The 23,310-nt window shown below is 37.7% G+C and overlaps 1 protein-coding gene across 6 annotated transcripts in view; it reads left to right on the top strand.

The window, feature by feature from the left end:
• mrtfaa (myocardin related transcription factor Aa) overlaps positions 1–23,310 on the top strand; it is a 51,010-nt gene that overhangs the window by 405 nt on the left and 27,295 nt on the right. For 3 of the 6 annotated variants that reach the window (XM_067459530.1, XM_067459555.1, XM_067459520.1), the window contains exons 2-5: positions 1,976–2,038; positions 6,076–6,166; positions 8,426–8,599; positions 19,636–19,701. In XM_067459530.1, coding sequence (XP_067315631.1) covers positions 6,106–6,166; positions 8,426–8,599; positions 19,636–19,701 — 301 coding nt within the window. In that variant the 5' untranslated portion in view covers positions 1,976–2,038; positions 6,076–6,105. Of the gene's footprint in view, positions 1–1,975; positions 2,039–6,075; positions 6,167–8,425; positions 8,600–19,092; positions 19,166–19,635; positions 19,702–23,310 lie in introns of those variants that run through there. The other 3 variants (XM_067459538.1, XM_067459547.1, XM_067459563.1) reach the window with 3 other exon arrangements.

Raw genomic sequence — 23,310 nt, 5'->3', positions numbered from 1 at the left:
AGGTGGGACTGTTATGTAACTAACATGCATCATGTCTTTATTATTTTATTGCATGCATATTTCATTAGGCGAGATTGCATATTATGACAGCTCTTAAAACATGTTAGTGTGTTGTTTTGCCTTTGGTTCAGAATTTACTGTGGCTTTGCCATATGATTTTGGTTAATCATTTTCTGCAAATGTAATATAATACTGACCATGTTTGTTTTGACATGATTGTATTATCATACCACGTGTAATATCACAGTGCTTTAATGTGCTAATCAAGTTCCAAGGTGTGTGAAAAATATATATATATCTAAAAAGACACTAGACCAGCTAAAGTCTGGTAGAAGCTGATGGTCATAAAGATGCACTTGATCTATGTATGACTATTAAAAACAAGTATTTATTAAAAAAATACATATGTAAATAAATTGGTTGTGATTAGTTTACTTCTAAAATAATAAATATTAAACATATTTATTAAAATAATGTATTAAATTAATAGGTTCATAAAATATGAATATATTTCTAAAATGTGTTAAAATAGGTTCAAGGTTCTGTTAAATGTCTTGATGTATTTTTTTTATCTGTCTTTCTGGAACATCAGCATTTTAACTGCTGGTTGGAAACCAGAATATACAATATTCAACATTATATTTAATAATACCACAACAGTTTATAATCAACAGGCTTCTTCCTTCACACATTGTGTGCATATAAACTAGGTCAGTTGATGATTCATAGTGACTAAATAAAATGGGGCAAAAGGAACTCTAATTTCTGTTTCATTTCACACTAGTGAAACTTTAAGACAAACCAGCTTAAAATGATAAAAACGACACTCCTCAGTCCTCACTTATTTCTGTAATGTGTCTCTCTCTTATGCCTGCCTGTTTTAAGTTTGTACTTTTTATCTGCAGCTTAGGTTTGAAGGAGTGTTTAAGTTCAGCTTTATCAGCAGCAGATATGTGTAGCTTGTACTACTTTTGATAAAGTATATAGAGTTTTCTGCTAAAATAAAAGTTATTTGAGATGTACGACTGTCTAATTGCGGTTCTAGGTGGATAGACTTCTGTTTATGGGTTACCGCCTTATTTCTGGTGTGTGGATTTCAGTCTGAATCTTTGCGCGGACCGTGTCTGTTCTGAGGAATAAGTCTAAATGATTTTCTGTGGCATCCGTTGAGCTTTTATTAGACTCAGAACATGCCTCTATACAACAAAAGCTTATATGTTATAATATAGGCCTACAGCACACACTTTGTGTATATATGGTTTAGGGCTCAACCATGAGAATGAGGCTCGGGGGGCAGAGGGCCGGCACGTTTACACCAAGAATGATAACTAAAATGATAACTTTAACTAGATTATATGCGGCAGTTTTAGCACTTTAAATGCTTGAGCTCTTCAAAACAGGATTGATTCTGATTGGTGGTCAATGTTTTTATCGTTCATCAGCTGGGGAAATGTAAATCTGAAAGTGATTCCAATGATATGTTTTGGCTGTTATCATTATAGTTGTGGTGTGGAAACTGTTATTTTTTATAATTTAGATAGATTTTTAGACCAATATCTTGCTTTCTCTTATGTATTTCACATTATCTTTTTGACAAATCAGCAGACTTTGCAGCAGCAATGTTATCTAGCTTGCTAACACAGACAAGGTTTTGTGGAAAAACCTCAGTGAGAATTTGTTGATTAAGTACAAACCAGTCAGGACTGGTTTGCTTTTTTACATGTGCGCATTTGTGTTGCAGAAAAGGTTTGTGAAATGTATATAGTTACATTTAAAGCGGTTTAATTTGCTGTTTTTTTTGTATGTAAATAAAAAATATTTTTTTTTTGTTAAAAAAAGAAAAGAAATCCAAAATATGTATTTCTTAAATATTTATTAAAATAGTGAGAATTGGACTCTAAACTATACTAAAGCGTGGCCATGTTTTTATTAGCTAATCTTTTGCTCTTTCTTTTCCTATTTTTAATTCTTTTAGTTGGTGGCAGCTCACATCTGACATGGAATTACTCCGGACTCTTTTAAACAGGGAATAAATCCGGTAACTGAATCACAGGCACCTACACGTAACACCTCTGGGTATTTCCCCCTCACAGCTCCTTGTGTTTATTTTGCTGCTGTTCTGCATTTCCCAAAGCTCATTCTCTTCACTTCTCAGAAACTCTTATTTAGCATATCTTTAAATCTTTTATATATATTTATATATATATATATATATATATATATATATATATATATATATATATATATATATATATATATATATATATATATATATATATATATATATATATATATATATATATATATATAATATAGATTATACATGGATTTCTCAATGTTAAGTGGTCTCTTAATTTTTCCCAGAGCTGTATATATATCATATTTGGACCATAGTGGACATTACTTCACACTGTCACGTGTGAATAAGTAATGTCCACTATGGTTGGTAGTATAGGTGGGTTAATTTGGCTCAATTCTCAATTTGATGTATCAATATTGAGTATTAAATCCCAAGAAATTATCTTTTAGTGTATGTTGCTTTTTTTGTTGATGAGTGAGCAAAACTTTGTAATGCCTCCCTTCCAATAAATCGCAATAAGCTTTGTGCTTTGATATGAAACAAACTCTCAGCTTCCAAATGATGTCAGTGTTATTAATGAAATTCAAACAATAAATGCCCCTTTGCCACTCTTTATTATGGCACAACTGATTGCTGTAGCGTCTCAGTTCAAACAGCATGTGTTGTGAACTGATCATATCTTTCACATTGCTACTAGTTATACAGTTAGCATGAAATAAAGATTAATGAACGTCAGAACATAAGGTATGTTGAAACTGTAAAACCCCAATCCATATCGTGTCTCGTAATCAGTTTCAGCCATGGAAAGATGTTATAAAACAGCTTGCAAACAATGTCACGTAACATTACATTTACCTCAGATTTTTTGTGACCATTGTTTTTAGTTAACTTTAGACTGCACTGTTGCATATTCATTATATTTTACTTAACCTGTTCTTCAACATATGACGGCCACACTCTCAAAAGGTTTGTATTTCTGAAAAAGTAGAAGCTAGTTCTGTAATTTAATGGGTTATTAGGGTTATAATATATTTTAAAAAAACTTCTTTATTGTATAATTGAAATGTTTGTGCTCAAATAATTTAATTTTACCTTTTAATAATCTGTACTAGTTGGCAGGGTTCCATGCATAGTTTACAGCTTTAGTTGACAGATAATGTTTTCCTTGAGAAAAGTTGACATGCACAGATGCACTGTACCTTGATAAACATCCAAATAATCAATTTTGAATTGAATTTAAACTAAATTGGAACTGAATTAAATGGAATCACATGCTTGTAAATCAGAATCGAACCCAGTCGGTAGCTAGCCATATAGCCTATTAGTAAGGGTCAATTTGAAACGCCATACACAACACATTTTGCTTTTGTAATCTGATGTATCTCAGAAAGAAAGAAAGAAAAATACTGAGAAGTCAACAGGAAAGGTGGGCCACTTAAGTACTGTTGGCCGTGTAGTACATGGATTAGCCAGCTGCCACTTCACAGAGACATGCACATGGCATGATATCCTGATTCAGTGACCTCATCTTTTGGGTGGTGTGTGTAGTATTAAAAAGTCGACTTGTCCATGTCCCACTTGTTTAGCTTGGTAAACAGAAGAAACAACCATCCACCAGCCTGCTGTTAATGCCGATCATAACGCCAGAGAGCATTTGTAGAGGGACAGTTCATCCCGGAGTGAGTGGTGTTTTGCATTCTGATCCAGATAAAAGCAAATGGCCTTACCACGAAAGACAAAATAAGAAACTTGACCACAGTTTTACAATTCAACGACCTGAGGGAAACCTTGCTCATGCTGGAGCCTATAGTCTTGGGTTTAAGTCATATCCTGATTCCATTCTTCACCCATAAAAGTAGCCCAAACTCCCAGAACTTGTTTGTGTACTCTCGATTGAATTGGTCTTTTTGCTGAGAGGTAATAAAACAGTGTATCGGAAAGACTGTAACTTCTGAATAGGGTGAGCAGTAATCTTTAAAGTGATGTACGATTAGTGATGTCAGTAAGTGCAATGTTCCCAGCAGCTGAGCATCAGTTTCCCATAAAGATCAATAAATCATATACATTTCGTGGAAGTGTATATTCTAATTAGCATGTGTGTTCAGCAGTCATAATGTCAGAGAGCATGTTTTAAAGTTAATTCGTCCATCTATCCATATTGGTGTGTCCGTCTGTCCGATAGTAGTGTGTCCTTCCTTCCCTCCATCCGTCTGTCCAGTCAATCCCAATCCAGTCCGTTTGTCCATCCATCCACCCAATCCAATCAATCTATCCATCCTGTCCATGTATCCATCTATCCAGTCTGTCTGTCTGTCCATCCAATCTAATCATCTGTCCATCTAAGCCAATCCAGTACATCCATCCATCCATCCATCCATCCATCCATCCATCCATCCATCCATCCATCCATCCACCCATCCATCCATCCATCCATCCATCCACCCACCCAATCCAATCAGTCCATCCATTGGCCATCAATCCATCGGTCCAGTCTGTCTGTCTGTCCATCCAATCTATTCATCCAACCATCCAAGCCAATCCATCCGTCCATCCATCCATCCATCCATCCATCCATCCATCCATCCATCCATCCATCCATCCATCCATCCATCCATCCATCCATCCATCCATCCATCCATCCAACCATCCATCCATCCATCCATCCACCCATCCATCCATCCACCCAATCCAATCAGTCCATCCATCCACCCAATCCAATCAGTCCATCCATTGGCCATCAATCCATCGGTCCAGTCTGTCTGTCTGTCCATCCAATCTATTCATCCAACCATCCAAGCCAAGCCAATCCATCCATCCGTCCGTCCGTCCGTCCGTCCGTCCGTCCATCCATCCATCCATCCATTATTTCTGTTCTGGTAAAGCTGTATTTTCAGCATTATTACGCCGGTCTTCAGTGTCTCATGAGCCTTCAGAAATCATTCTAAAATGCTGATTTGGTGCTATATGTGTATGTAAATCTCTATACATCTCTATCTATATCTATATAGCCATAAAGTCTGGCCCAAACAGTACATCTGGTGTCTTGCATTCCCTTTTCCCAACACTTCCCTGTGATCATTGTCGCCCTCAGCACATTTCTTTTACCACAAATACTCCCACTCATATTTTTAGTATTACTTCACAGAAATGTTTTGCGAACCAACAAAGGGGAAGAAAAAAACATTACAGAAAAACAAACGACTTTGCAAAGAAATGTTACTGCAGTGCTGAAAATCTGAGATGTAAACAGAATGCAATGCTCCTGTCAGTCACGTTTTCCTATTGTGACATCAAGCATCACCATGGCGATAGATTCCAGCAGCACTGTTTTGCTCAGATGGCCTGATGGGAACGAAGTGTGTGTGTGTGTGTGTGTGTGTGTGTGTGTGTGTGTGTGTGACTCACTCGGCACATGACTAAGCTGTTATCTTCTTCTTCTCTCTTTATCTCTGTACTCGAACCCTGTAGAGAGAAATGCGTCTCTGAAAGCACCTGACACTTGTTCTGCAACAAAGTTCTTCATTTTCTGCTAACCCTCTGTGTGGAGGAATAGTCTGATCTATATGATCTTTTTTCTGTTCCACCAAATAAGAAAAAAAAAAAAAAGCTTTTCTCAGATTAACAGGACAAATAAAACCATCAAGTCAATCATCAAGAGCTCAGTGAGAAGTCTTACTACCTCAATGAAATTGACTCGTTCTCGTTTGTGATTCATGTCATTGTTTTTGATGAGAACAGAAACATTCATTTATTTAAAAAAAAATTCACCTAATTTAGCTCAAACTAATAAATAAAAATATATTTCTTGCTCAAAAATGAACTGTGCTTCATCAAGTAAATAAACTGAACTACTTTATATGGCTCTCGCTTGAGTTTGCACTTGCAGCTTTGTTGATGCTTGCAACTTCCCAGTAAACTAGCTGAATTAACAATGATATTTGCCTATTATTCAAATCAAGGCAATAGGATCTGACAATGATCTTTTTTTCTGATAGGGGGGAGTTTGTAACTTGAGATCAGTTCTGATGGAAGCAGACTCCATTTTACTGAGAAATGTTATTACAGTATCATCGTTCTTTCAGAGGGGTGAGTTAAATGCTTTATGGATGTTAAAAACTCAGTCATAATGAGTAGAATATTTCAAATTATCCAGATCATTCTTGTAACAATTACAGGAGATTTATCCAGGACATTTCAATATTCCACAGATCCAAAATGTTGTACACAATTCTGTAGCATAGAAGACTTTTTGAAATGTACATTGCTTTTTTGAACTGATGTTTTTTTAACATTTTAAAAGTTGTAGATTTAAAATATTTAATAATAAAAAAAACTTCTAATGTTCAAGATGTTGCAGATATTCTAAAATTCTAATTTTTTTATGTTCTTGGTGTTTCTGGCATTCTGAAATTCATACGTCATACAAACCCGATTCCAAAACAGTTGTGAATGAAAACCAGTATTCATTAATGTGAGTTTCAAATTTCAATATTTTATTCAGAATACAACGTAGATGGCTTATCAAATGTTTAAGCTGAAAAAATATATATACAATTTTAAGGGGAAAATAAGTTGCTTTTAAATTTCATGGCATCAAAGCATCTCATTAAAGTTGGGAGAAGACCATTTTTACCACTGTGTGGCATCCCCTCTTCTTTTTATAACAGTCTGCAAACGTCTGGGGACTGAGGAGACAAGTTGCTCAAGTTTAGGAAAAGGAATGTTGTCCCATTCTTGTCTAATACAGGCTTTAGTTGCTCAACTGTCTTAGGTCTTCTTTGTTGCATCTTCCTCTTTATGATGCACCAAATGTTTTCTATGGGTGAAAGATCTGGACTGCAGGCTGGCCATTTCAGTACCCAGTCCTACTTCTACGCAGCCATGATGTTGTAACTGATGCAGTATGTGGTCTGGGATTGTCATGTTGGAAAATGCAAGGTCTCCCCTGAAAGAGACAACGTCTGGATGGGAGCATATGTTGTTCTAGAACTTGGATATACATTTCAGCATTGATGGTGCCTTTCCAGATGTGTAAGCTGCCCATGCCACACACACTCATGCAACCCCATACCATCAGAGATTTAGGCTTCTGAACTGAGCGCTGATAACAACTTGGGTTGTCTTTGTCCTCTTTAGTCCGGATGACATGGCATCCCAGTTTTCCAAAAAGAATTTCAAATTTTGATTTGTCTGACCACAGAACAGTTTTCCACTTTGCCACAGTCCATTTTAAATGAGCCTTGGCCCAGAAAAAACGCCTGTGCTTCTGTATCATGTTTAAATATGTCTTCTTTTTTGACCTATAGAGTTTTAGCCAGCAACGGCAAATGGCACGGTGGATTGTTTTCACCGACAATGTATTCTGGAAGTATTCCTGAGCCCATGTTGTGATTTCCATTACAGTAGCATTCCCGTGATGTAGTGCTGCCTAAGGGCCCGAAGATCATGGGCATCCAGTATGTTTTTCCGGCCTTGACCCTTATGCACAGAGATTGTTCCAGATTCTGATTGTTCCAGATTACAGATTGTTCAGATATTGCTCCACTATTTTCTGCAGCATTGGGGAAATTGGTGATCCTCTGCCCATCTTGACTTCTGAGAAACACTATCACTCCGAGAGGCTCTTTTTATACCCAATCATGTTGCCAATTGAAGTTGCAAATTGGTCCCCCAGCTGTTCCTTATATGCACATTTAACTTTTAAATTGTTTAAAAACTTTTTTAACATTCAGCACCATCTTTCAGGTTCTGTAATAAAAAGTGTAAGATGAGCTCTTTAGGTCTGCTGGGACATTTCACCATGACGAAGAATATGTGTAGGTCAGAGCAGACATGATCTCAATTTTCAAATTGTCTTCCAAGCTTTTTAACATTGGAAGTGAATAGTTGGAAAAAGTGATTAGCAAATGTGGCCATGACAGAATTTCTGACTCAGTGTTGGGATGATGGCATGTGTTTATGTGTGCCGGATACCTTCGCAACCTTTCACTGCACAGATGCTGCTTTCTGCATGTGAAGTATTATAACATGTTACCATGGTGATGGTGTTTGTCATCTGCTTAAAATGCTTGTAGCAGAGTTTGTGTTACCACTGTTTTTTTCCTGTTGCAGTGAGATCATGTATCTCTTCAATACACACACACATTCTCTCCAAGATGAATGCCTCTTTTCTTTATGTAACTAAAGGTCATGTTCACAATGTTGTAATTTTTTCCCTCGAAAATATCCTTGTACATATTCTGCAAAACTGTTGTCAGAAATTATAATTTTTAAAAGGACCTACGGTTAACTGTGATTGACTAATATAATTACTTTTAATAATGAGTTCTCTTTTTTTGCCTTTAGGGCTGTTTTTGACCATGGCGACTATGGGGGAGGAGTCAAGTCCCTGTGTCACCACCCCTGCTCTTCCCACAGGCTCCGCCTCCAGTCCACAGAGTGAAGCCGTAACTAATGAGCTGCAAGAACTGTCTCTTCAGCCCGCCCCCAACTTGCTTCCTATTCATGAGAGAAAGAATGGTGAGCTTATTATAATGTCAAAACAATTGCATTTAATTATTAAATCTAAAAACACAGAAACTTGAATAATTAGTGTGGTAGCAAGTATAAGGGTACAACCCGGAGGTCTAATTCTGGTTCTTTTGAGATTTTCCTGTGGGGTTTTCTAATAGGGGTTTTCAAGTTATGAGTAATATAAAGCCTTTGGTAAACAGAACTTGACGATACCTTGACGTTTTGTTCTACAGCGTAAACTGCACACACTCAAACCCCAAACTGCCATATCTACAATGTGTATGTACAACATATGTTACTAAAAACATATAAAAAAATAAAGAAAACACTAAGTTTGTTTGTGTAAGTAATTTAGAATATAATATAAGGTAATACCTAGTATTTTTGCAGGTAAGTACTCTGTGAGTACACATACTGTAATATAAGGTGCAACCAAAACTTCGAAAGCATTTATTAATATCAGTTAATGCTATTTTCAACATTTACTAATACATTATTCAAACCAAATGTTGTATCTGTTAATATTTTTTAATGGAGCTAACATAATCTAACAATAAACAGTTGTATTTTTATTAACTAATGTTAACAAAGTTTCTGTATCAATGTATTTCCCACTGTTAGTTAAAGAGATAGTTAATCCAAAATTTTGTCATAATTTACTCCCCCCTCATGTTGTCCCAAACCCATAAGACCTTCATTCATATTTGGAGCACAAATGAAGATCTTTTTGAGGAAATCTGAGAGATTTCTGTCCCTCCATTGACATGGTGTGACACTACCACTTTGATGCTTCAAAAGTTCATAAAGAGATTGTAAAACTAATCCATGAGTCGAGTGGTTTAGTCCACATTTTCTGAAAAGACACAATCACTTTATATGATTGAATTTATGCTTTTATTTGCATGTAATCATTAATCGAAGAACATAAACAGAAGCTCAAACATGCTTCGTATCATGAGAATAAACTTAAATGGTTCTTGTTCGTCAAGCAAACATGCTTGAGCTTCCGTTTACCACAAATACATGTGTGCGTTGATGAATTTACAGGTGCTGGTCATATAATTAGAATTTCATCAAAAAGTTGAGTTATTTCACTAATTTAATTCAAAAAGTGAAACTTGTATATTATATTCATTTATTACACACAGACTGATATATTTCAAATGTTTTTTTTAGTAGTGCTAAATAATAACAATAATAAAGAAAGATGATGATCAACACCTTATGTGTTACCACTGAAATGTAGATGTAATATATTTCCAAATGTAAGCCCATCTTATGCGGAATGCACGCTTCATACTGTCATCTGCCCTGGCTCTAACCTCGAGTGTTTTAGCCTGTTTACTTTTTGCAAACCTTGTAAATGCGCAAACCCAAACGCTGTGGAATGAGATGGCTAACTGTAGTAGCGTTTAGTCCACTGTCTATAATAGCCTAATATAGAGATCACTTTTTTTTTTTACCGACAACCGACAAATTTGATCGGTTAACGTTGATACGGTCAACCATTGGTCAAACGGTCATCGGTTAACATCCCTACTCAAAACACCTGCAAAGATCTTTAAATGGTCTCTCAGTCTAGTTATGTAGGCTACAAAATCATGGGGAAGACTGCTGACTTGACAGTTGTCCAAAAGATGACCAATGACACCTTGCACAAGGAGGGCAAGACACAAAAGGTCATTGCAAAAGAGGCTGGGTGACTGGTTTCAGCTGTCGCACTCGTGTCGAGCTACTCTTGAACAACAGACAGCATCAGAAGCGTCTCGCCTGGACTAAAGACAAAAAGGACTGCTTAATGGTCCAAAGGTATGTTCTCTGATGAAAAAAAAATTTGCATTTCCTTTGGAAATCAGGTTCCCAGAGTCTGGAGGAAGAGAGGAGAGGCACACAATCCACGTTGCTTGAGGTCCAGTGTAAAGTTTCCACAGTCAGTGATGGTTTGGGGTGCCATGCCATCTGCTGGTGTTGGTCCACTGTGTTTTCTGAGGTCCAAGGTCAACGCGTATACCAGGAAGTTTTAGAGCACTTTAAGCTTTCTGCTGCTGACCAACTTTATGGAGATGCAGATTTAGTTTTCCAACAGGACTTGGCACCTGCACACAGTGCCAAAGCAACCAATACCTGGTTTAAGGACCATGGTATCCCTGTTCTTAATTGGCCAGCAAACTCGCCTGACCTTTGCCCCATAGAAAATCTATGGTATATTATGAAGAGAAATATGTGATATACCAGACCCAACAATGCAGAAGAGCTGAAGGCCACTATCAGAGCAACCTGGGCTCTCATAAAACCTGAGTTGTGCCACAGATTGATCAACTTTATGCCATTACTGCAGTAATTCAGGCAAAAGGAGCCCCAACTAAGTATTGAGTGCTGCACATGCTCATACTTTTCATGTTCATACTTTTCAGGTGGCCAATATTTCTAAAAATCCTTTCTTTGTATTGGTCCAAAGTAAAATTCAAATTTTCTGAGATACTGAATTTGGTATTTTCCTTTGTTGTCAGTTATAATCATCAAAATTAAAAGAAATGAACATTTGAAATATATCAGTCTGTGTGTAATGAATGAATATAATATACAAAGTTCACTTTTTCAATGGAATTAGTGAAATAAATCAACTTTTTAGGATGATATTTTAATTATATGACCAGCACCTGTATGTGAATAAAAGCCTATTCTGTTCATCATATAAAGCAATTGTGACACTTCAGAAAATTTGGACTTAACCGCACAATGACGATCTTTTAGTTTTACGATTTCTTTTTGAACTTTTGTGTCAAAGGGATAGTTGTGCAGACTGTTAATGGAGGGACAGAAGTCACTCAGATTTTAATTTAAAAAAATCTTAATTTTTGTTCTAAAGATGAATAAAAGTCTTACAGGTTTGAAACGACATGAGGGTGATAAAATTATGACAGAATATTTTTTTTATGTGAACTAACCCTTTATTGTGTTAACTAATGAAACGTTATTGTAAATTGTTAACCAAATCATAAACGGGACAAATAATGCACTCTCACTGATGTGCACAATTGGACAATAACATAATGTTATGTTCTGCATACATGCACATGGCAGAAACGTGACATGCTCATACATGGCTAAGCTTATTTACCGTGCTTTGCCTCATAGCACTGACATCTGTAGCATATGGTGACCGGCCTCTGGCTAATAATGGTTTAGGTTTATTTTGCATTACTTGTCTTTGTAAACACCCACACTCGCATCCCACAATCTTTTAATATGTTCAGGTGCAAATCTGGGTGCATGAACTGTTATCTGTGAGGTGTCGCTACTGCCACCCAGTGGATCTTATCAGCACTATGGTCAATTTATTTATTTCCCTGGAAAAGTATTGGACAGCCTGCAATCATTTATACTACAGGTGTTGGACAATGAAACTGAAACACTGGCCAATATAATATTGGAGGTTTCATGTCTATATATGCACGTCCTGGTGGTAAATCTTCACTGACTGCACATTTCATCAGTAAGAGCAGAGGAATGGCTTAAAATCCCTCTAGCAACTGTGAAGGACTTGTATCTGTATTTCCAAGGGCAAACTGATTCTGTATTAGCCGCAAAAGGAGGTCCAACACTATACTAATAAATGATTGTGGTCTAAAACCAGGTGTTTCATTTTCATTGTCCAACCCCTGTACGTGCACAGTCTGGCAAGCGAGTAGTCATTTAGCAGATGCTTTTAACCAACCCTGAGTGACCCGATTTTAAGTGCCTCGTTCAGGCTAATGGATCGGCCCAAGCAAGAAGGGTCTGGCTGCAGACATGCGGTCTACTCTGTCTACTTTGTCACTCACAGTCTCTGTACAGGAACTGGAAATAAGTTGCTTAATGTGTACTTTTCTAATAATAAATACAATTGTTTCCGCAATAAATATGTCTTTCAGAGGGCATAGTTGGCGTGCGTTCTGTGTTTATACAATCAACCTGAAATGAATATTTGGATGCTTTTATATTTTATCTTATCCAAAGTCATTTATTGTATAAGTGTAACTTTCAGCAGGTAAATCCTTTTTTGGAGGCTTCTGTATGTTTTTTTGGTCACATTGCAGGGTTGATTTCTCACACCAGATTATGTTTTGGACCTCTATTTTGGTTAGATTCGGTTAGTTTTTCATTTTTATTTCATTTTAGCTTTATTTAAATGAACGAAAACCATTTTTAATAGGCTACGTCTACATTAATCCGGATAGATTTGAGTGTTTGTTTCAAAGGGCTCTCCCTCCACACAATTGTTTTCTAAAAGTTTCTCATCTCCACTGATACGTCAGAAAATGTAAAATTCACCTTACTGTGCATATATAGCAAAATACCTTTCACGGATAAGTCCTGGGGCCTATTGCACAAAACTAGGATAAGGGATTACGCCGGGATATCTTGGTGATCCTGGCTCAATTTATCCGCTAATATACAGTTATCTTTCGTTTGCGTTATCGTTCTTGGTGTGAGTGTGCCTTCAAGGTATGTTTACACGACAGCGGTGTACTAAATTTTGCATACAGATGACAAGATCACCAAGATATATAATGATAATATATATATAATTTAAAAATAATAATAATTTAATAAATAATTTAAAACTAATTTTCAAATAAATACTGTAGTATTCCATAAAAAAACAAGATTTTTAAAATTGTGATTTCATGGTGACTTTAACAGTATAAACACTGATGAGAGACTCCTTTTGTCCCTCAGGATGTAGCAGACAGGGCTGTGTTTACACACACATTTGCATTTTTCTAATGCAGTTTGAGATTTTTTTTTTTACCTTTAAACCATCACATTTTCTTAAGTTTCTAGTTTATCTATAAAGCACATGCATTTTTCTTGATTCGTCACCCCCAGGGATATTTTACACCCTCACACTTTGGCGTGTAAAATCACATGCGGTTCAGGAAAGAGTCTGTGCCACGTTGGCTAAAAATGGCTCCTAAAACACTGCCGAACAGAGCGATTTTACACCTTAATGGCGAGGTGTGGCTGTCAGACTTAAGATGCATTTCCATAAATTCTGCAGCCTTAAAAAGCTGCACCAGACAATTTTGACGTTCTCTGTACAGCCGCCAGAAAGTCTGCACATTTTTTAGGAAGTCATGTTTTTCTCTGATTTTCATTCCAGCCATATATCCATACTGAGAAACACACTTCTGTGAACGTACATATCTGTGTGCCATTCTGTCAGCAGAGAGAGGTCAGTGAGTGTGGAGTGGGCTGCTTTAATAAAACACACACTACTCAGCACAAATGTGCGTGTGTGTGTGGACTGAATGACTTGAGGAACAGCTGCGGTTGTGTGGTAGTGCTGTCACACACTCACACACACACACCTTTCCCTGCGGATAACTTCAGTCTCCATGCTGCTTCTGCAACAACAGGAGCTCTGGATCTTTGATGTGGCTCTTTCTTCTCATCAAATATCTCTCCATTTCTTTCTTTTCCATCCTCTTCTAATCTCTTTTTTTCCTCATCCGGATTCCTGTGAGCAGATCAAGAGCTCGGGTGTTCTAGGTGAATGACTGAAACAGACGAGATGAAAGACGCAAAGGCTGAATGAAGTTGATTCAAAAACTTGAACGTCTCTTCAAAGGAAAAGCAGTGAATCACTTCTTTTTGCCGTAGAAAGATTCATTTAACTTTTGAAAACATGACCACCATGCTGGACACCAGCTTTTGGCTCCACACCAGCTCCGCCCCTTTTGGATCCGCTCCAGTCAGCCGCGTCATGAGGAAAAAAGCTGTCCGATTGGACCGTGAGCGGCGTGCCTGCCTGAGTCTGAGACAAGGTGTGGAGTCGTGTTGCATGTATGCATTCAGACCAGCAAACACACTTAAAGCCTTTAGCGAGTGTTTGATTAGGGCCCTAACTCTATTCAACTTTGTCACATAGATCAACCTTGTACAACTGACATGAAATGTGGGGTGCTTTTACTGTTTTAAGCAATTGGGCTTATAATATTTGTCAGGTGGGTGATATATACGGGCAAAAATATGAGAATTAACAGTATTTTTAAATTGACTTCAATGGATTTAATTAAATTCCTTTGAACTTAAAACACACGTTTGCCCACAACAGTCTAAATTTATTAAAATTACACATTCTTTTCAACATCAGAATTACATTAATTTTACTCGCATAAATATTTTAGATGAAAAAAGATTTTAAATAGAACTATGTACGTACAGTTAAAAATCTTGCTTTTATAGGGTAAATGTAATTTTTCTCTTTCAAGTCAGCTACCATCATAATAGAGCAACAGTTTATACAGAATATTGCTAAGAAAATTGGTATATCTTTAGAGCATGAATAATAATAACCCCTTATTTAATGGCACAGAAGGTTGAAAGTAGCTCTATTGCCCCCTGGTGTACTGAGGTTTGTTACTTTCAGACTAATACAATAGCTTGACCGTTTTTTGGCCACGTGCGCACGTCCTGTACTTGCATAGACGACGTTTCTAGTCTGATACGATCTACAAACTATGCAGTTATAGCAAATCTGTCCAAAAACAGTATGCTCCTTCTAAGACTGTTTTACAGCCATCAATCTGTAGTTAAAAATGCTTTAAAAATGTCTAAAAACAAACACATTATTAGTTGTTTGTTAGCTACTGAATGCGTGCATCAAGTAGTTTATAAATTGGCTGTGGATTAGCAGTCAGATCTAATTAGATCAAATGTGAGCCGTGATGGTGTATTGTTGAATATTTTATTAGTGAGACATGTAAACGCAGGCGTGATCCACTGAGCTCTATGCACGTGTTTGTGTGAGAGTGCGTGCTGTGCTTGGCATGCCGTGGGTGATGAGGGAACCAGAGTTGTGACATTTCCCTCAATCCAGGATGAAGAAGCATCAGCTCAACTCACACACACACACACACACACACATGCACATGCCTTAACAGCACATTTAGGTGTCCTGCAGGTTGCAATTTGAGACGTGAGGCGTAATTTACAATGATATCCCCAATAACTCCACGGCAGATCAGCAGCCTGCAACACAGATTGAGTGTCAGGTGCAGAATAACTGTCAGGACACAAATAGAAGCATATGGAGAAAAAGGTACAGAGAAGGACAGAGAGATTCCAAACGGCAACCATAAGTCTTGCATTGTGAACTTAACTGTGAGATTTGCAACTCGGTTAGATCGGTTTATATTCTACCTTTTTTTTGAATCCTTGATTCTGATTCTTCAAAATAAATAAATGATATCTTGTATATGGTTGTGCAAGAACAAAGTACACTATTACGGATGAATGCCTGAAAATATCTTAACTGTTAAACTGTGTTAAACTATAAGTAAATGCCATGGGTTATTTAGAAGCATCGTCAACATGGGATTAGAAGAAACTACAAACCCACAATAGAGAATCATTTTAGGGTGTTGGGCTTGTGCAGCCTAGTTTAAAACCTGCATGCCTTTATTCTCCTCATTTTCACACTCTTTGGGTCTCTGGTGTTGATTTTTATTTTCCACAGCAACACGGATGACGTGAGCGTTTTTTTTTTTTTGCTGCATTTTGTGCGCAAACGGCTCTGACACTGAAGAAATTTACACACACGACACCTCATACACACACAATCTTGCCAGACTAACTTTAGATCCCTAATACTGTGATTATGAGTCACAGGCCTCAATTCTCTTGCTTACGGTGGGTGTGACAATCATTAACTCACAACGTTGAGGTTTAATGTCTGTTAGCACCGTTGTCCTCCTGAAACGTTTGCACACGTCCCCTGTCAGCCTTCTCGATTTCACCTCCCGGGTATATTTAATGACCTCATGCCAGATCAAAATTCAGAAGTCCAACAGCTGTTGTGATGACCAAACGCCAGGTCACAATTTAGCTGTGCAACAGGTGTGTCACTGGCTCTATTCCACAACAAAAACAGGTGCTATCGGCGCTTGGTTATTAAATCTAACCGTACTGACAGGTTGTGACCTCAACAACAGCAGCAATGTTAAAAAAAACAAAAACAAAAAAAAACATGTCTTCATGTCTACATGTCATCTTTTATGGCTGTCAAATGATTGATAAGAGGATTTTGTTACACTCCTTGTTACCAATGGTAATTGTGTGTTTATGTACTGAACAATTACTGAAAACATTTGCATGTAAACAGTGAACAAAGAGCACTCAAATATAGTAAACAGAAATGCAAGTTCTTGCTTGATGCATGAGAACCAACCTCATTGTTTCTTGAGGAAACTCAAACATGCTGCGTAACAGGAGAATGAACCTCATTGGTTCTTGAGGAAACTCAGCGTAACACGAGAATGAACCTCATTGGTTCATGAGGAAACTTAGCGTAACACACGAATGAACCTCATTGGTTCATGAGGAAACTCAGCGTAACACACGAATGAACCTCATTGGTTCTTGAGGAAACTCAGCGTAACACGAGAATGAACCTCATTGGTTCTTGAGGAAACTCTGCGTAACACAAGAATGAACCTCATTGGTTCTTGAGGAAACTCAGCGTAACACGAGGATGAACCTCATTGGTTCTTGAGGAAACTCAGCGTAACACGAGAATGAACCTCATTGGTTCTTGAGGAAACTCTGCGTAACACAAGAATGAACCTCATTGGTTCTTGAGGAAACTCAGCGTAAAACGAGGATGAACCTCATTGGTTCTCGCTGAAGCTCAAACGCGCTGCGTAACACGAGAATGAACCTCATTGGTTCTTGAGGAAGCTCAAACGTGCTGCATAACATGAGAATGAACCTCATTTGTTCTCCGGAAGCTCAAACGTGCTGCATAACACGAGAATTAATATCATTAGTTCTTGTGGAACCTCATTGGTTCTTGAGGATGCTCGAACGTGCTGCGTAACACGAGAATGAACCTCATTGGTGTTCTTGAGGATGCTCGAATGTGCTGCGTAACACGAGAATGAACCTCATTGGTTCTTGAGGATGCTCGAACATGCTGCGTAACACGAGAATGAACCTCATTGGTTCTTGAGGATGCTCGAACGTGCTGCGTAACACGAGAATGAACCTCATTGGTTCTTGAGGATGCTCGAACGTGCTGCTTAACATGAGAATGAACCTCATTGGTTCTTGAGGATGCTCGAACGTGCTGCGTAACATGAGAATGAACCTCATTGGTTCTTGAGGATGCTCGAACGTGCTGCTTAACATGAGAATGAACCTCATTGGTTCTTGAGGATGCTCGAACGTGCTGCGTAACATGAGAATGAACCTCATTGGTTCTTGAGGATGCTCGAACGTGCTGCGTAACACGAGAATGAACCTCATTGGTTCTTGAGGATGCTCGAACGTGCTGCGTAACACGAGAATGAACCTCATTGATTCTTGAGGATGCTCGGACGTGCTGCGTAACAACACTAGAATGATTATAATTTCAGATTACAATCAGATTCGATTTGAATATATTTTGACTTGTGTTTCGAAGATGAACGAAGTGTTTGGAACAACATAAGTTGAGTTAGTTGAGAATTAATGACTATAATTTTAATTTTTGGGTGAACCAACCCTTTTATAAAAATGCTAAATTATATTTATTAAATATTTTGTATCTATCATATATTGCAGACTGAATGTCTATCTCGTTTTGTCTTCTGTTTAGCAGCTCTGACTGTAGTTCCGCTAACATCTAGATTCATGCATGTGTTCACTCTACACCACATGGTTAATGATGACACCAGGGAGCAAATGTGACAAAATGTCAGATGCGAGAACCAAAACCACAGCGCTAGATGGCTCGATTTAGCCTCGTATCATGTTATTAATCTAACAGAGAGGTGGTGTTTAGTTGCAGATTTATTATATGAACAACTTGTATATGCGTTCTCACAGATGTTTGAAACCTGCAGGGGTTATAATGACAAACTCTGATGCTTTAAGTTTTTATTCACCTGAGATCCGATAAAACCGCACAGCAAACATTTTTTTTATTGCACCGCTGTTGGTGTTTCTCCTATTGAAGGAAATGAATGCTTGACTTTCTTTTTCTTTTTGGAGGATTTGCAACGGTGGACATTTGTAGTTCGGATGATGGTGATACTTTAATGTTGTTGATGAACTTTGGATAATCCAAATATGAGCCAAAGAGCTAGAACCTTGTGCCGTCTCCTGATTTTACCTCATGTATTGTGGCTTTACTGGTAAATCTCTCGATCAAGCAATTTTTTGTTGTTGTGACTGTATCTTTGAGGTTTCAGTCCAAAGCCAGATAACCTGTGAACATGTTTGTTTGAAGTATAAATGTCCCCAACGCTACCATCTATATTGTATTATTCATGTAGATGTGCCAGGATTATTTAAATACAAGTTTAATCTCAATGCAGATTCAAACACTCTTCAAGTCAGTTTCATGGAATTGACAAGTCTTTCTTCCTGTGGTAAGCCGTGGAAACATCTCACACAGTTGCTTCTGTTTTTAATTGAATGTAGAAACAGGAAGAGGAAGTATGTTGTAGTCTGTACTCTCTCCTCTGACTGATAAGCTCTCTGCCGGCTGTCAGGAAGAGCTTGTTTGAGGGGAGGATGAAGGAGACGGATCGAGCTGCTCGCCGGGTATTTTATCAACTTATGTCTTCTGTCATGATCTGTATTTCCTTACGTTTATAGCGTGCTGTCTCCTGAACATGCAAATATTGAGGCATTGTAACAGTAGTGAACTACATCGAATAATTTTTGTACAGGGAAACTTTTTTTCAGTACAGATGCGTTTCTGTTTTGAGAGATTCAAATGTTCGTCAATGTTATTGCACGAGACCTGCCTGTTAGCATCTTACTAGCATTCTTTTAACTTTTTTTTTTTTTACCAGGCTTGCACTCTATGAAATGTTTCATTTTTTGTGTGTGTGTGTATATATATAGTTTTGTATTTGTGCACTTTTGACGAACAGTTGATGCTGCTTATCTGAATATTAATGCTAAATCTAAATCTTTTCATTGTGTTACAGTGCAACATTACATAGCAATAATTCATGAAATGAGTTAACCCTAAATGTCTTCATCTTTGTATTTCTGTTTTCTTCTAGTGCTCCAACTCAAACTTCAGCAGAGACGGACTCGAGAAGAACTGGTTAGCCAGGGAATCATGCCACGTAAGAACCACTCACACTCTCCAGTCCTAGTTAATAATCTGTTGTTCATTTGCAGTTCTGTTAGTGGATCTTTTTGGTTTGTGGCCTGTGTGAGGTTTTTTTTTTTTTTTAAGCACAAGTTTTGTCCCGCACCTGGCTCACGGTTCTCATCCTTTAGTGAATCTGTGTAAAATGTAGTTGCCTTGTGGTTAAACTTAGCAGGTATTGCTAGTTTCTCTCATCCTGTCTAAGATGCTGATTTGGTTTGGTAAACATAAGATAGCGTCGAACTCGCTTCCTTTGCATTGTGGTTACACAGAGCATGAAAGGTTGGCCCATTCATCTCAAACCTATGACTTTTCTGCTTAACTGTCAGAATCATCACTATTAAATCATCACTGTTCTGATGGTGCCTACGCACTCGATTTTGGCAAAAAGGTTTCCATCTTGTGTTGGCTGGAGATGTTTGATTTGTTTTAAGTCAGTTAAAATTAAACGATAGTTGCATGATGATTCGAATGCTTAATTATGAGAAGACAAGTGCCCAGAGGTCTCACCCACACAGTGATCCGAGTTTGAACAAGCTCACTTTGAGGTCAGAACTTCAAAGTAACTCAGACCGAATAACTCAACAAATCTTTCACTCTTTTCCTTTTGTAAATGTTCTCTTTCACCTAGTCTCTTTAAGAAGAATGAATAAATTATATTTATTTAAGGTCAAGGAACATCTCATAGCTGAGAGATGGGCATAGATAAGATGTCGTGCAAGCAGAATTTTCGATATTTGGCATTCGTGTCTGTAATTTGGGACTTTTTTAGAAGATGTCGCTTTAGCCAGGTGAGAAGCTTGAGTAGCATCATTCTAGGTTGGTGATGTGTCAAGTTTAAACAGGTGAGAAGTTTGAATAGTGTCATTCTAGGTTGGTGGTGTGTCTGAGTCATGTTAAGCGTCTTGTTCACACATAACTGAGGCTTTAACACTAAACTTGACTCACACAGGATGCACAGTTTAAAACTCTTTTATACACTTAAAAGATCTGAATATGAAAAAGGTAATTTATCAGCCTTTAAAAATATTCTTAACTCTGTTGCATGGACCATTATGGGTTTTGTACTCCTATAATAGTTGTACAGAACTGAAAGTCTTTTATATTGTAGGGTGCAATTGATTTGCATGCAAACAATGAATCAGAAAAAAATATTTATTAAAGCATGCACACAGCACCTACTAAAAAATATGTCAATTCATGTTTTGTAAAATGTTTAAATGTCGATTGTGTGACTGGCCCTTTAAGGAGGCGTGTCAATAGTGTAACCACCAAACACTTGCTTCAGATCTCTTCTTAGAATCATCTTAAAAAGAAAAAGAAATGAAAACCAGAAAAGCAGAAGCAGAGAGTTCAAATGAGGGAACTCTTCCCATTTAGTAGGTTTATGTAATGCTTCATACTGGTCCCATAATATCTTCCAGCATCTGTGATCCAATTTGAACCCAGTGTCTGCTGATATCAGCATCTCGCTTGGCACTAGACTGTCAACACTTTTCAACCATCAACAATGATACCATAGAAACAGTGTATGAAGCTATTTCTTAGTGGTTTCTCTAATTATCTTCTGTTTAATCAAATTTTTGTTTTAATACATTTGTTTTTTTAATAACATGCATATAGTTAATCAGAAAAAAGTTTGAAAACAGTTGTTGCAAACCAATCCCATAATTCTGCTCATCTCAATTCGCATACCTACATCAAAGATACATTCTAGGATGTGCTGGGACCATAGACCGCAAAAAAATATGGATGACGCGACATCATCTGTTTCCGCTGAACAGAGTTGAAGCTTTCAGGCGGCCTGCACGGCGCTGACATCTTGGGACCGATCCTGCGCAGTAGTGCTTTGGGGACCAGAGTCGCGCAGTAGAGAGCAGGAAGTACAGTCGCGATATCAAAAGCCCGCCCACACTTTCACTTTCAATTAATTATGTTGGTGTGAAATAAACAGTTATGGAAATGTAGAAATTAAAGCTAAAGCTCCAATCTGCTTCCAAAAATCCCGAAAAAGTCTGTTATTGCCTCAGTGACAACTTCACTCAGAGAAGATGTCGATCTCAGCTGTCAATCATGACGTCACACACCCGTTTTATAGCATCAAATAACTAACTAAAACTAAACTTATTTTAAAAACGAACACTTGAAATGAAATTATCGTGAGGATAACTGCATACAGTGACATAAACTAACTTTGGGGAAAAAATAGTTGAAGTGTTATTTTATTGTTTAGTTTGCCTCGCGTCCATTAGAAAACACAGAGGTGCGGTGATACTGGAAGCGGCCACCAGGGGGCGATCGAGGCGTGGAGGCTTCAGTTTCTGAGGGGGGTGCTGCAGGCTTGGCTGGGACACATCTTAAGTGAGGTCAAGGTTGTTGGGCATTTTGAGTCCTTCAACATCATACACCCCCACCCATGTGATCCAGCCATGGTTGATCAGACCCTGGCTTGTGTCTCAGCAGCACTGGCCCACAGATCGCTCCTCTAAAGCCACAGCCATCTGGAGGCCCTCTCTGCAGCCTCCATGGCGGACTTAATGGCTTTCCACTCAACGCCTAATGCCAAGCAGCGTGTAGACCATCATCTATCGTGATGTCTAACCAACATCACGATAGAGAGCCACCATCGTGATGCCATGCCCCCCGTTGTGAGTCTTTTGAGTGTTACATGCACTGATCCTAGTCTTTTCTATAGTTAACCTAGAAACTTTGCAGGGATTGCTCTGTAAATTAAATTTAGACTATGACTACTGCATATATGCTTTTTAAAATACCGTAGTATGTGCCAGAGACATGACGTGTTAGTGAAAATACTGTCAGGCAGGCTACACAAATATTAATCTTGACATTGTTAACATCTTGTCTTTTTTATATGCGTTTAACTTTTAAATATTACATTTTGTACATGAAAACAGCCCCTATTAGTTAATTTTTAGTAGCCTATTGTAGTGTCTCAGGAAATGTGGCTAATGCACTAAAGCTACAGTTTAAGATAAACCCAGACTGCAGCGAACGTCAAATAACTTTTGTCTGGTTAATACTTTTAACGACAATTTGCCTTGGCCATAATGTCAAATCAAATGAAAGAATGAAAGTGATTCTGATACCACACATTTATAATAACACAGAAGAACAACAAATCAAGAACAAGAAAATAGGAACAACATTTAGACCGAATCTTGGGATTTACATTTCACTTATAATTAGCAGCACAATTGACTTTGTGTCGAGCAAAGCATAGCATAGGCTACAAAATAAATTATCTTATTGAACTATTGTGAAGTGGTTAAATTAACTAAACTAAACATTTAAAATACAATATGCGAAATCTAAATTTAAAGCGTTAGTTCACCAAAAAATGAAACTTCTTAATAATTACTTACCCTAATGTCGTTCGACACCCGTAAGACCTCTGTTTATCTTCGGCTCGATATCTTCTGAACACAAATGAAGATATTTTTGTTGAAATCCGATGGCTCAGAAAGGCCTTGATACCAATGTCATTTCCTCTCTCAAGACCCATAAAAGGCACTTAAGCACTAAATTCATGATTCGGATCACCAATGTCACATGATTTCAGCAG

The sequence above is a fragment of the Pseudorasbora parva genome, chromosome 2 (genome assembly GCF_024679245.1).
Source record: "Pseudorasbora parva isolate DD20220531a chromosome 2, ASM2467924v1, whole genome shotgun sequence".
Classification (NCBI taxonomy): Eukaryota; Metazoa; Chordata; class Actinopteri; order Cypriniformes; family Gobionidae; genus Pseudorasbora; species Pseudorasbora parva.
The sequence above is the reverse complement of the archived record's forward strand: the minus strand, read 5'-3'. Positions and strand labels throughout refer to the sequence as shown.